This window comes from Siphateles boraxobius, unplaced genomic scaffold (genome assembly GCF_051911475.1).
Source record: "Siphateles boraxobius isolate OS27281-9 unplaced genomic scaffold, OSU_SipBor_1 6, whole genome shotgun sequence".
In the NCBI taxonomy this organism is placed as follows: domain Eukaryota; kingdom Metazoa; phylum Chordata; class Actinopteri; order Cypriniformes; family Leuciscidae; genus Siphateles; species Siphateles boraxobius.
The window spans coordinates 18444289-18458451 of record NW_027509186.1 but is presented as its reverse complement, the minus strand read 5'-3'; the positions used below and the strand labels follow the sequence as shown (position 1 = coordinate 18458451).

Genomic DNA, 14163 nt, shown 5'->3' with positions numbered 1-14163 from the left:
TCATGCACAGGTCCCACACGTATAAGTCTGGCCAACAGGAAATTTAACTAAAATCACAATTACACTATCTGGTCCCAAATGAATCTTTCTCTATTGACAGCCATTAAATGTTTTCACTAAATGTTTTTTAAACATGGATAAATTAGATACCATTATAAACATGAAACACACATACATCTGACTCAATCTTCAATGACAGCCAGATGAACCTTCAGAGGAATCACAGGTCATTGGATGGTGTTTACATAAAGCATTCTCTTTTCTGTCACAGGAAATGTGTACTAGCACACTGACGGCATACATGCTGCTATATTCACAAACCCTGATGAGCAAATGTTTTGGGAATCTTTGAGAAGGATGTTATGATTGTTTTCAATGAGAGTATGTGAGGTCACATGTCTAAAGATGTGTTGATATAGTCGGTTTAAAATGGATCCCACAATGCTCTAGTCTAGAGCATTGTGGGATCCATTTTAAACCGACTCTATCAACATATCTAGTAACTGGTATATAATTTCTAGTTAAAGAAATAGCTCACCCTCATTTTGTTCCAAGCTAGGTTATTCTGCTAAACTTCAACAGAAAAAAATAAAAAACAGGTTTAGAACAACAATTTTCATTTTGAGGTGACATGGAAAAGTTCTCACAGTGAAAAAAAAAAGAACTCCCAGCTCATGCAGATTCACAAGGAATTAAAAGAATTGTGAATCTTTCTTTTCAATTAAAGGAATTGAAAAGAAAAAGAGCAAAAGCTCACAGCATTGACCTCTCAACCCAGCCGTATTTTGACACTTTGCAGGGTCGCTCCTCACCCAACGTCCCAAACTGAGACTTAACCTCTGCTGGAGCAGAACAAATCCCGGCCTCCTGAGTTGCACTTGGCCCCGTAATCTATCTTCATCCTATTGAGCCGCTTAGCTCCCCTCTCCTGCCCCAACCAAGGACACCGCAGGGAGTTAGAGAGACCACGTGGACCCTCCACACAGATGGATGGAGAAGACGTCCCATCGCTCACCACCACCTCCAAGCTTTTACAACAATAGATTGAGGGTGAGGAATAGGTTAGAGGCAGTAGAGAAGCATTTTGCCAAAGCATTTGTGAGATCACGCAAATGTTTATCAATTCTGACCAAGCCACCAACACATAATTAAGCAAATTAAAGGGATGAAAACTAATTTGGACCTCACTGACTTTCACTGTATGGACAAACAAACAAAAATATCTCAGAAGCAATAAAGTCACTAGAGTTTGGAACGACATAAAGGTGAGTAATGATGACAGTTTTATTTTTGGGGTGAACTCTCACTTTAAAATGATGAAAAAAGTCTGTCTGCAAATTGCTTTTATTCCATTTTTTTAAGTCGCTTTGGATAAAAGCGTCTGCTAAATGCATGAATGTAAATGTAATGTAAAATATGGCTTAGTGGGTTTTTTACAGTATGGAAGTTAAATTAAAACAGGGGCTTACAACATCTTAAATAAACGCTGGTTCCAAGTTAACAAGCATTCTGAGACGTATGTTTTCTTTAAAAGATTTTATGATGGCGTCAACTGTATGGTGTGGTGTAGTAGTGACGTGATTGACTGAAACAACCTCTTTCACAGTGGTTGATGTTATTGCACTAATAAATAGATGGGCTACATTGGCCCGGCTCCTTGTGAGTCATATTCATGACGTACAGCTTCCTCGTAACACTGACTATATCAACATAAACATTCTCTCAGTGTTGATTCATGAACAGTTTCGAAGTAGCTGATATGTTTTTTACCGGGCAGGGTAGCTTTCCCCTTCCAATAACCGGTGTTCAAAAATATTCGAAAGCTGCCAACCAAACTTTAGCCAGAAATAATACAAGTCTGTGTTGGTGTACGTCACTGTGAGCATGAGAATAGAGAGAAGTTGGATGGAGACTTGGGCTGTTTGCCTTTCAGAACTGAATTTGAATTTAATTTATATTTTAAGTAAATGAAGTAGAATTAAAACTGAAGATTGTTTGACAGGTACGTCCTTGCCAGAACAGAAAAAAAAACTTTCATAAAATCTTGAATAATATGATTAGTACATAATCAACTATTATTATTTAGAATTTCACTATATATTTTATATAAAACAAATATATATATATATATATATATATATATATATATATATATATATATATATAATATTTATATAAAGCTGTAAAGCGCTGTAAAGCGCTTTGAGTACCCAGAAAATCGCTATATAAATGTAATGAATTATTATAATTATTACATCATTATTATTATATATTAATAATCAAATTCCAACTCACGAATTATGGTAAAAGGTAGCCAACCCTGATGGCAATGGATATTAAAACTGTAACGTGAAAGGAATGTAGGAATGTAAAACTGTTACTCTTTTTTTAATTCAGATCAGACGAGACCTTCAAGACCAGTCAGCTGTGTGAGTGCAGGACACCTTCTTAATGACTTGGTAAAACAACAAGAGTTGAACGAGGATAACAGGCTTGGTGAGAATCACAAATTGTGTTAATGTTAGAAGACATTTGGTAAAATGCCAAGGGAGCTTTCAAAATGTGGATTTGTTATCTACATGAGGGTGGCCTATATTCATTCCACTGGGCTGAAGGCCTCAACATGCCTCTGGAGCTTTTGACCTGCTAATCTTCTCCAAGAACCTTCAAGACTTCATTTTGTCAGAGTGCACAAAGCCAAATCATTACCCCCTCCAATCCAATTACCCTCTTCAACTCTCTCTCTCCAGCGCTCTCACACACTCTAATAAACACGCTCACCTCCCAGATCCCCATGCCAGAGGCCTTAAGCGGGGTTCCCATGCATGGACCACAGAAAGTACCAGTGCTGTTTCAGCTATGTGGAGATTAAACAAACACATCTGGCCCAGTTCTCCAGCCGGACGGAAAAGGACCGAATTCCCACAGATATTGTGCTCATTTAAACCCACTGTTGCTCATCGGATATTGTTTTGGGAACAATGCAAGGGAGTGCGTGCCTTTGAAATGAAAAATATTCATGATGAGCTTAAAGGAAGAGCTGGCGATTGCTTGATTTCTCTGTCTTCGCTTTAGGCAAGGGTGGCTTGAGACAAAAGTCCACAAAGTCCACCGTAAATTGCGGTCGATCTGAAGCTGGACTAAGACAGCTGTAAATCAGCTGCGGTGATCGTCCGTGGAGAGTCTTATTTTCCATCCTTTGCATGTCGGATTTGTTTCCAGAATGATAGAACATTCCTTTCAGTATCTTTCACACGAGCCCCAAACTCGTAAATCGCTCAGTTGTCAGATCTCTCTGTGCTTGCTCTAAACAGCAGGACACGAACAGACCTCTGAAATCTCTGTTTGAGAAATGCCTTGGCCAGTTACAAATGTACAACTGGAAACGAAGCCCTTTCCTTCACAACAGACGAGCTGCGTACTTTAAATATATTATATGTAGCAAGCATATTGGTCTTGACCAATCAAAACCGAAAAACACAAGGCACATTGCAATTACTATCAGAAATATCATCATTAAACATGTTTAGGGATTTACAAATCACCGGTTAAGCTAATCTACACTGGTTTGGAATCCAAACAAGATGTGATGGCCTTAAATGGCCCACTAAAAGCCTTCTTTTGGTGTCGCTCTGAATTCATTAATTCAATTCTCCAGACTAAGGGGGAATCCTGTTTGGATTAGCGAGGGGAAAACCTATTGAATTCAGTTCCACTAATGCTGAAAATCCATTAGAAATACAATGCTAAGCAATCAAACCTCAACCCCAGAAACTTGGAATGAACATGTGCCCTGGTCACTGACACACAGTGTCTTTATTTTAAAAAAAGACTTCACAGAGCAAAGCTAAGCAACTGATCACATGAAGCCAAATCAGATAATAGAAATAAAAGAATCCTGAGTTCTAAATCAGTACCAACTTTTTTTTCTTTTAATGGTTTGCTCTGTTCTGCTAAATTAGACGCCAATTGGCTTCAATATTTTGATAAATATATACATTCAGATATTTTTAAGAGTAACTTTTTTTTGTGCCTAAAAGTTTTTAGTTCACGTTTTTTAGTGCCTAAAAAATGTTATGAGTTGAGTAAGTTCAAATGCTCACCTCTGTCTTTTTACCATGTGATCTCCCCAGAGAGGAAGTGGCTCCCACAAGTCTCTCTTGGCAGTGCCGTTCCCTCATGTCGGATATTCTGGCCATGTTGTTCCACTTGAGGTACTGGTTCACCCCTACAGCTCCGCTCTGCAACGACAGCACAACAACTTTTAGCATGAGACGGGACACACTTTGTCTGGAACGGATGATGTCTGGAGATGGATAGAGAAGCAGTCAGTATCTGAGACGTACACAGGCAGACACAAACTCAACAAAACATTTTAAAGAGCCCAAAAACTATCGACAATGGAAGAACTTGAGAGAACTTATTCCAGAACAGCATGCAAAGGGAAATCTTGTCTCTTGTTAAAAACCAGGAACAGTTGTTGAGAGAGCTCTGAAACCCATCTGCTAACCACCCCTAATGGACATAGTGATATAAACAGAACAACAGACCCCGAGCACAAGACATCGTTGTCTTGAGGAACCAAAAGCCACTTTTGTCTTTCTGTGAACCCTTGCTACAGGGTAGTTATGTCGCGAGCTTGCATGAGGTTTTTTTTTTTTAAACTTGCATTGAAAGTTCTCCATGGCAAGCTCCCAAGACAATGGACCTCTGTGTCAGTGTCACCAGTCTGGTCTACTCTCTGCCAGCACGCAGAACATTCTATGTAGCCCATGTCACATGCAGACACCATGCACTGGCACATCAAGCGATATCAGATAACATACTCTTCTGACTGAATTCTTATCAGTTATCTACACACACAAGTGTGAACAAATCAAATAATCTTGAATAGGATAGAATAGAATAGAATAGAATAGAGATCACACTGAGATTCAGATAAAATCCAGATGATGAAAAGATTCTGCCTGTTTAAATGAAGTGAAGAAAACATATTTACCAAGAAATACCGACTAATCAACAAACTGTTATTATATTTGACAAGAAAGAAAATAAGAGTGACCTGCAAGAATGCTCTGTCATTAGCGGTGTGTCTTCGGGCGGTGTTGGGTGTGTCGCAGGGGGAGGAGCCAGCACTGAGCGCTTCCTCTATATCCAGATTGAGCTGATCTAATCTCTGTATTAGCTGGGTCATAGATTCAGACCATGGAGACAGGACCTGGGGAGACTCCTGGATGTACACAGAAGAGACATAATGTAGGACATCACAGAAAAATAAGCACTGGAGATAAAATTGATTAGGCAGAGTCATTACATTAGACTCGGTCAGTCAGTCAAGGGTCTGTTTTTCCTTGATGTACAAAGCCAAAAATAACCAACTTGATGAGCCAGCACTGATTTCAGAGGTTTCAAAGTCACACTGAACTAAACTGTGGATGAAAACACAGAACCGTGCCAACAAGTGTTTTCCCAGAGAAAATGGTAGACTTGATGGAGTTTTCAGTTGTTTTGTTTCAGTATCTACTGTCTCATGTGTTTCTCCTAAAATTTCTTGGGAGAAATATAACGGAAACAAATAAGACAACTGTTGAAATACGGTAAGAGGACTTGAATTTTGATGAGAAATGTTCGAGTCAATACTAAGATGTATTGACATTTCAGTTTGAGAAATCACTGCAATCGTGTGTGGATGGATGGATGGATGGATGGATGGATGGATGGATGGATAGATAGATAGATTTAGAGGGTGTTGTGTTCAGTCTCCCTTGTGCTGTAAATAGCACTATGGGCCAAATGTTCCACATTTGAACCAATACTAGCGAGTAACCCAGCTGCCATTGTTCTCCAAACATAGCTGTATGGTATTCCTCTCCTTTCTCTCCAGTGCTACTTTCACTACTCCCCAGTCACCCCTGCCAAAGAGTATAAATAGACTGGCCCATCCAGCTCAGACACAGCAGAGGGTTCCTGGGCTATAAATTACCCTCACCTACCTCACTCACCAAGCCATAAATCAACAGGGTTGCCCCTTTACCAACAGGAAGTGGAGGGGCCGGGGGAGCAGGAAGAAGGCCAGGATGAACTGTGAGGAATATTTAACAGTAACTTCCCAGCACGGGAGACACAGCAGGCGGAAACGCTCAAGTCTTTCTTGGGATCTGAAGCCCCAAGGCAGAGATTACAGCTCCCTCTCATCCACACACAATGATGCTATTGACAACTGTCATGGCTTGTCTCAGGCAGCAGAAATACATGGTTTGGTTGAAAAGGGGGGCAGCATACAAGGCACATAAAATCTCAAGGAATGTGGCCATGGTAAGACCCTTAACAAATTAGACTCAAGATGATGACATTCCTTAAGAGACCGGACAAAGAGACACAACAGTATCAGCCTTAGGACAGTTTTAAATAATACACTACAAGTTCAAAAATGTGGGGTTAGTATGATTTTTTTATGTTTTTGAAAGAAGTCTCTTATGCTTTCCAAAGCTGCATTTATTAGTTACTTTTTTAGGGAGTAACGCAATATTATAACACATTACTTTTAAAAGTAACACTGCTAGTGAGAAGGCTGTCTTGTTTCCGTCTTAAGACATTAGCGCCGTTCTGTCTTGCCCTTCTGCAGTGGACAATTAACCCTCTTGACATTGACAAAAGACGATGCATTTGCTGATTATAACGCTCAAATCTGGCCCCACAAGCAGAGTCCTGAGTGAAAACAATTAGTGTCTCCTCAAAAAATAAAGGAGGATTTTGTTCGACAAAACAGACAATGTCACGATGTGATGTTTACAGCAACACTTTAAAATAAGTTTCAACTTACATTACCTCTCAGATTTTATGAAATAAATTAATACTTTCACTCAGCAAGGATGCATTACATTGATCAAAAGTGGCAGTTAATACATTTATAAGGTTACAAAAGATATTTCAAATCTATTTTATCATGTTTTGTCAAATTCATGAAAAATGTTGTTCTTTTGAACTCTCTATTCATCAAAGAATACTGAAATGCATCTTGGTTCCCACAAAAACGTTAATGCATTAAGTACCCTGAACTATCAATGAACAGCATTTTTAATGTTAAAAATTATTTAATTAACAGCAATGTTAATTAATAAAAAATACTAATGTTCATTCATGTTTGTTCATGATATGAACTAATGGCTAATTTATGCAACTTAAAATGTCAAAATGCATTAGTATAATGCACAAATTCATATTAATCTAGTATAATAAGTTATAACTAACATGGTTAGTTTGTGATAGATAATACATTAATGTCAACTAATAACAAATACTGTAAAGTGTTACCAATGTGCCCTTTTTTACTATAAAAAAATATATATTGACTGCCACAAAAAAAAACAGTGTATTGGTCTAGTGGCAGCCCTTGGAATGTGTTCCTTGCACAGAATCCGTGGTATTCAACAACCCGGCATCAGTTACAACACCCCTTTCCGCCCTGTCAGTCGTGAGAAAATACACTTGTCATGGCAACTAGGCCGGTATGAGTCAGTCCCAGCAGATCAGCTCATCATTGTTATCTTCCACGGTGGACAGAATGGCCGAGGACCATAACTGCACCGCCGCAAATTGGCCACATTGTAAATCTCAGCACTGGCCCATTGACATGGAAATGAGGAGTCAAGTGCCCGGCTTTGGCATTGCACTGGGCTTCCTGCCATGGCCATGCCACCCACTGAGCGTGCCAGCCAGCTCCACCGAGAGAATGTAGCAATATGTCATCCTTAAAGGCCACCAGCCATAATCCGTTTGCTGAACTGCTTCAAATCCAGGTCAGATAAGTCTCTACAGAGGAAGAAAATCCTCCTGCTTTTTTTGTAGCAGGAGCCGTTCAATGTAACTCATTTAACTCAGTGTCTTTCCTCACAAGGATATATGCACAAACGGCTAGAGATGCTGCAGTTTTCCACGATTACATTCCATAAACACATGAAAAACCTACATAAACAGGTATAACTCTTCCAGTGTTATTGGCCACATATTGTGTAAAGGTTTGTATAGAGCGCCTCCAAATGGTGAAGAGGCAAAATGCATCATAACCTCAAGAGTTCTGTTATATAAATTTTTATTTATTTATTTATTATATAGGCCTATGGATTGTACCAGGGAATCTCATATATAGTTTTTGAAATATTTAAAAATATATATATATATATATATATATATATATATATATATATATATATATATATATATATGTATATATATATAACAATTTTTACAAATATTTAAAAACATGTTTCCTTGATTAACATTTATAAACAGCCTTTCAAGAACTGCTACACAAAATGACCTACCACAATTTAAACTGAAAGTCATTCTGGTATTTCTTGAGAAGGTGCAAATGAAGCAAGGTCGGCGCTCAGGTGAGGTGTAGGCTACCGCATTCTTTCACACGTTTATCTTGAATCACGCATGAACAAAGAATGAGTTAAGCCTGGTTCACATGGTAGGATAATTAGGCCGATTTTGGCCCCGATTTACCCCTTCCGACAATCTTAAATATGCTTCGATTATCGTAAAATAATCTGATGAGATATTCCTGCCGATATTCCTGCCGTGTGTGGTGTGTTAAGAGTGCTCTCGTCTGCTCGGATGGACGTCGGGACCGCTCCGATCTCAAATCGGGGATATCCAACATGTTGGATATTTTGGCCCGATATCTCCTCGTGTGTGATTTCCCCCGGGGACAAATGAGCATGCAGCCTGTGGACTGTAGTGTTTAGCCAATCAGAAAGCGAGGTGACGAGGCGCAGAGGAAGCACCGGGAAACAAAATCAAAACAGTCGTCCATGCTCGCGTTGTCTCCACTTCTTTTGACCATCTCCTTTTCTTTTGATAACGTTTTTTTTTTTCGGTTAAAAACAAACTACAATCATCCGCCATGATTGTTTACTCTATATTAAATATATATATATATATAAAGAAATGTATGTAAAGAAATGACTAACAACGAACAATAGCAAAAGATGTCAAACTGAATCTATACTGAACAACGTTGACTGAGTTTATGTAGCGATAAGAACAGAGTAAGAGTTGATCACCTCAACTTTACACTTTGTCCTGGTTATCTCTGGTATGAATGGCATGGGACATTTTTACAGGAGCTCTTAACCAAGCATGGTAAGCAATATGCTTTTGTGTTTTCATGTATGTCTATGTGACACCTCTTTAAAGAACAATAAACTTGGGATGGAGAGGTCAGGCAGGAGTTTAGGAGAAAGATGCAAATCATCCATGACTGGCTCCCATGACTAAATGGATCTGTAAGTAATAGAAGGCTAACTGCACTGCTAAATAGACATTTGCTCTGACAGGCGACAGGAAGGACATCAGTCTTGGCATTCCATGAAAAAGAGGCTATGACAAATGCTCAGGAAAGCTTGGCCTTTAAGGCACGAACGGTCTATCAGCATGTCAATATGTGGTGGTTGAGCTGGTGGTTCATTCACAGCTCTAGTACACTGCAGGCCTCACACAGATAATGTTTTAGCTAATACAAATAACCAGCCATTCCTGGTTCATTCTATATATTCAAGCATTCTATGTATTACTTTGTATAGAAAAAAAGTGGTAAAAGATTCAAGATTTTCCTAAAGGATATAGCGGTGCTTTCTCAATTTATTATGAAAATGGAAAAAGGTTTATCAAATCGTAATTTTGTATGCAAATACTGTGATGATGTCATCTCTTTCAGTTAAAGTTTAAATTCTGCACATCCTAGCAAAGTCTATGAGAGATTTTTAAAATGTATCTTAAAATTCTTAACTTTCTAAAAAATAAAATAAAAAAAAAGAACAAAGTTCACAAGATACAAAAATAGCTAGCCAAAGTTTACACACTTTTTGACCAATGAATTTCCAGTACTTTTCCATGATTTATCCTGGACAATTAGTTTTAAAATAATTTCGATTCAGACCAATTCCAAGTCTTTCAGACGGATATGTGAACCTGTTTAACTGACTTAATGGAAATAATTGACTTGAAAGAACAATTTGCTCACGGCAAGTGAGACATCATCAATGGCTTGTGAGCAAGCAAGACCAAAATCTAGCCACTAGAATATTTTGGATCAAGTCCAAATGAGAAATATCTATGTTTACTATAGAAATATCTATTACTGTTTCATGACTTTTAAGATTTTATTAACTGTCATGACATTTACAGACCTGACAATCATATTTTCAGATTTTCCATGACCAAGAGAAACCTGGATAGCACCTAAAGCTGAAACAATCAACAAAACATTTTGAATATACTCGCATTAAAACATTTAGCTTAAATGAAACCCATAACTTTATAATTTAATCGTATAGTTTGAGAACAAACCTGAACCAAAACATTTGAGGAATATTAATACAGTGCTGAATTGAAAGCAATGTAAAATCTTTACAGACATTGAAAACCAAACCATATATCCTGCTTAAAGACATTGCTAAATTTGAACAAATCTCAAAACAGCCTACAAAACTTCGAACTATCACTGCATTCTCACCTCAGTACTGCTGCTCTCCTCCTCGGCCTCATAACTGCTGGTGCTGGTCGGTGGGAGGTTGGTGCTTGAACTTTCTTCTCCACTCGCTTGTCCACAGGTTCCTTTTCTCCTTTGCTTCTCCAATCCACCCCTTTTTCGTCTGGAGCCGGGGAGAAACTCTTTGCACTCTGGGAACACCTCATCGCCACGGCCTTCATCTTCAGAAGAGGTCTCACATGCATCTGAACTCTCATTGGCTTGGGCGTTCTGGATCAAACCCAAAAAGCTGTCATAATCTGCAAAGGTAATGGAGCTGGGCTTATGTTTGACGATTCGGGGTAGATCGTTCCCCTTGGAGGCTGGCAAAAGAGCAGAGTTTGGGTGCTCAAGGTGGGACGGTCCCAATGGAGAGGATGCAAAAGAGTGAGCGGAATCTGAAATGGTTCTTACAGTCAAACAAGAGAAAGGACTAGTAGACGGGGTGTTTGAGGGATCTACGTCAAGGTTGTTGGTCCCTGAACTATCTGAGGAAGTCAAAAAACAGCTGATCCCTGCTTCACTGTATAGTTGGAGGTCAGATTCATTAAAAATGCCATTGATATCATGTTTTGGGCTTGATATTGGAGCAGAATTGGTTTTATGTTTGATGCATTTCTTTGTCTTTTCTTTTGTGAGAAGATTCGAGATTCGAAGACAAGGTCCATCCTTGCTCATTAGCACTGGTACAATTTGATTGATCTTTTCTAATGAACTTTTGATCTTCAGCTCAAGTGGTGTTCGGTCCTCTAAAACAGATAATAGAGAATCTGAGGTATCTTTTAATGACAGGTTTCCATCCACGGTCGAGTTTGCCATTGAAAGCTCTACTGAGAAAGTCATTTTGGGGGCCTCTTGCAACGCTGATGACCGCTGTCCTTCAAAAGTCATCATAGGTCGACTGTCCATGTTTCAAGCTACAGTTTAGAGCTAGCCATAAGGAATATCCAAAAGTGCCTTTGTATAATGCCAGAAACTGCCATGCTCCACCATTTGGACTGAACTGGTTCCTCTTTACAAATTAGAACTTTGTGCAAGTCATCCTGAAAAGAAAAAACAGAAGTTGTAATGAGTTTGCTTTGAATGTCTGCATGATTTTTTTCAAGCTAGGTACATTTACTTAACTATGATTATTTAATTTAGCAGACTTAAGAAGATGCTTTTCCAAAGCAATCATGTTTCAATAACTTTTCTGATGGAGTAGTTCTCAGTCCTGTTGTTTTTTTGTTTTTTTTAACCAAAGTTAGCATCTTCTTGCGTGGTCAAGCTTGTTTGACAATATGTTTTACAGGTTTTAATAGGGTTTTAGGCATTTTTTTAGCTGGTCAGTCTGGCTGAGACCAGTTAGACCATCATAAAACAGAAATGCATCTTAGATGGGTTCAAGTTACGTTTTCTTCACAGCATGGGAAATTTAGGAAAAAACATCCAGCATTGCACCTTATAGTGCATTATGAAACAGCAGAAGTATTATTCCAACAAAAACAAAAAATTGCATTTGATATAAATGTCTGAATTATTTTTTATATCCTCTGTGGTAATCGTCAGTATGCCAAATATGTACAGTTCAACCTATATATTTTTATATTTTAACCCAATATTGCTTTAAATGAGATAAGAATACATTGAAGCATTGCTTCTGGGATTTTATGGAAACGCACATGTATTTCACAGATAATTATTCTAACCTTTATAGAAGGAGCTGGAAATATGCAGTACAATGAGGAGAAATGGGAATAAAACGGGTAGAAATATTAACTAGGAAACCCAGAGAGGCAGAAAAAAACAAAGAAAAACTAAAAGAAAAGAAAGACTGAATCCCAAAGAGTCACTCTGGGAATAGCAGAGAATCTCACAGACGCAGAGAAGGGGTAACGGAATCCCAGAGAGGCAAAGAGGGAATAACTGGGAATCTTGCGCAAGTAGAGGAGGGAATAACAGGGGATCTGAGGGGTTGAACATCTGGCTCAGGCTGAGAGCGTTCAAGTCTGGATCTGTTAAAGGCATGACGATGGTGACATCAGTGCTATGAGGAATCTGGCTCTTCGTTCTCCAGTGGCTGATTTACTATTTACCCGTCCATTCATCAGACGACCTAAATGTCCCAGACCAGGCTGTGGTTAGCAACCCTGCTAACCCCCTCATTACCCTCCAACCACACTGCGCAAAACACACATTAAACCGCAGGAAATGTGTCTGATTGGTGGAGAAAGAAAGAACATTCCTTTCTGACACTTTAACTTAAATTAACTGTGAAAGACCAAGATTATTCTAGGCAGGACGTTCCTATCAATTGACTGATTGCGTGAAATCAAGCCACTCAATTGTGCTACATTAAGATGTGATTGGTTTGTTTTTGTCAGATTTATCAATTTAGTATGCGAATTGCATCTGACAGGCCAGAGCTGCATTGCGCCAAAAGTATGAAAAGCCTTAGTAGATTGTAGAGTCCTTTGGTGCAATTGGTTTACGATCAACATAGGTTTACAATGCTTTTGGGAAATGCGGCTGTGATCATTCCAGAAGTGAACACTAGTGTGTGGAAAGAAATGGGTAAATTACAAATAACAAGGACATTAATTATATAAAAATGAAATGTTAGGTTTAAATTCATAGGAATTTATAAAGGCAAGTGTATATTTCAGATGCTGTTACTAAACACCACCACTTTTAAGTTACAACATTTTTAGTCAATGTTTTAGCCCTTAAGTAGTAATCTAATGTGAAAACATGAATTTTTAAAATGTACAAATATCCCATGTAGTCTCGCATCCACCCATTTATTAAATAAAGTGTATAATTTTGAAAAGAGACATACTTTTTTTTACACTTTTAACCAAAAACCGGCAACATTTTACAAGATGGAAAAAGCACCTAACTACTCAAATATTTAAATAAGAGCCATTAATTCCTAACAGAGAGTTGCTAAAAAATATTTTGATAATAAATGGTCATAAAAATTATTTTCATCTTTCAAAGATAAAAGATATTATGTGGTTGATATCCATGCCCAAAACATAAATGAAAATGATTTTTGTGTTCATTCAGTTGACAAGTATTTATTATATATATTATATATACTGTACTGTATATATATATACACACACTTAAGTATAATATATATATATATATATATATATATATATATATATATATATATACACTTAAGTATAATATATAGTGTGTGTATATATATATATATATATATATATATACATACACACACTTAAGTATAATATATATATATATATATATATATATATATATACTTAAGTATAATATATAGTATTATGTATTATATAATTATATATTATTTATATTATTTTACATATAAGTCATAAAAAGACAATATTGGTCTATCTCCAAGTCTTGAAGTTTCTTTTAGCTGTCAACTCAGAGGACATACTGTATAAAAACAAAGCATATTTCACTGACTGATACACTACTCTGCACCTTCCTGCATGCAACTTTTTCCAGCGGTCATCAACAGATGGAAAGACTGAATATTCCTGTGTACGTCCAAGCATGCATAGAAAATCAGAGCTCTATGTGCTGTGGTGTTAAATGTGAGAATGGGGCCAGCTGGCAGCCCTGACTGTGGCCTTCACTCATTTAACACTTTGCCT

The 14163-nt window shown here is 37.8% G+C and overlaps 1 protein-coding gene across 1 annotated transcript in view; it reads right to left on the bottom strand.

Moving 5' to 3' along the window:
- Positions 1-14163, bottom strand: part of stard13b (StAR related lipid transfer domain containing 13b) — an 86146-nt gene that overhangs the window by 68467 nt on the left and 3516 nt on the right. The window contains exons 3-5 of the mRNA XM_077208058.1: positions 10523-11580; positions 5063-5230; positions 4104-4241 (exon numbers count right to left, since the gene is read on the bottom strand). Coding sequence (XP_077064173.1) covers positions 4104-4241; positions 5063-5230; positions 10523-11446 — 1230 coding nt within the window. The 5' untranslated portion in view covers positions 11447-11580. The remainder of the gene's footprint in view (positions 1-4103; positions 4242-5062; positions 5231-10522; positions 11581-14163) is intronic.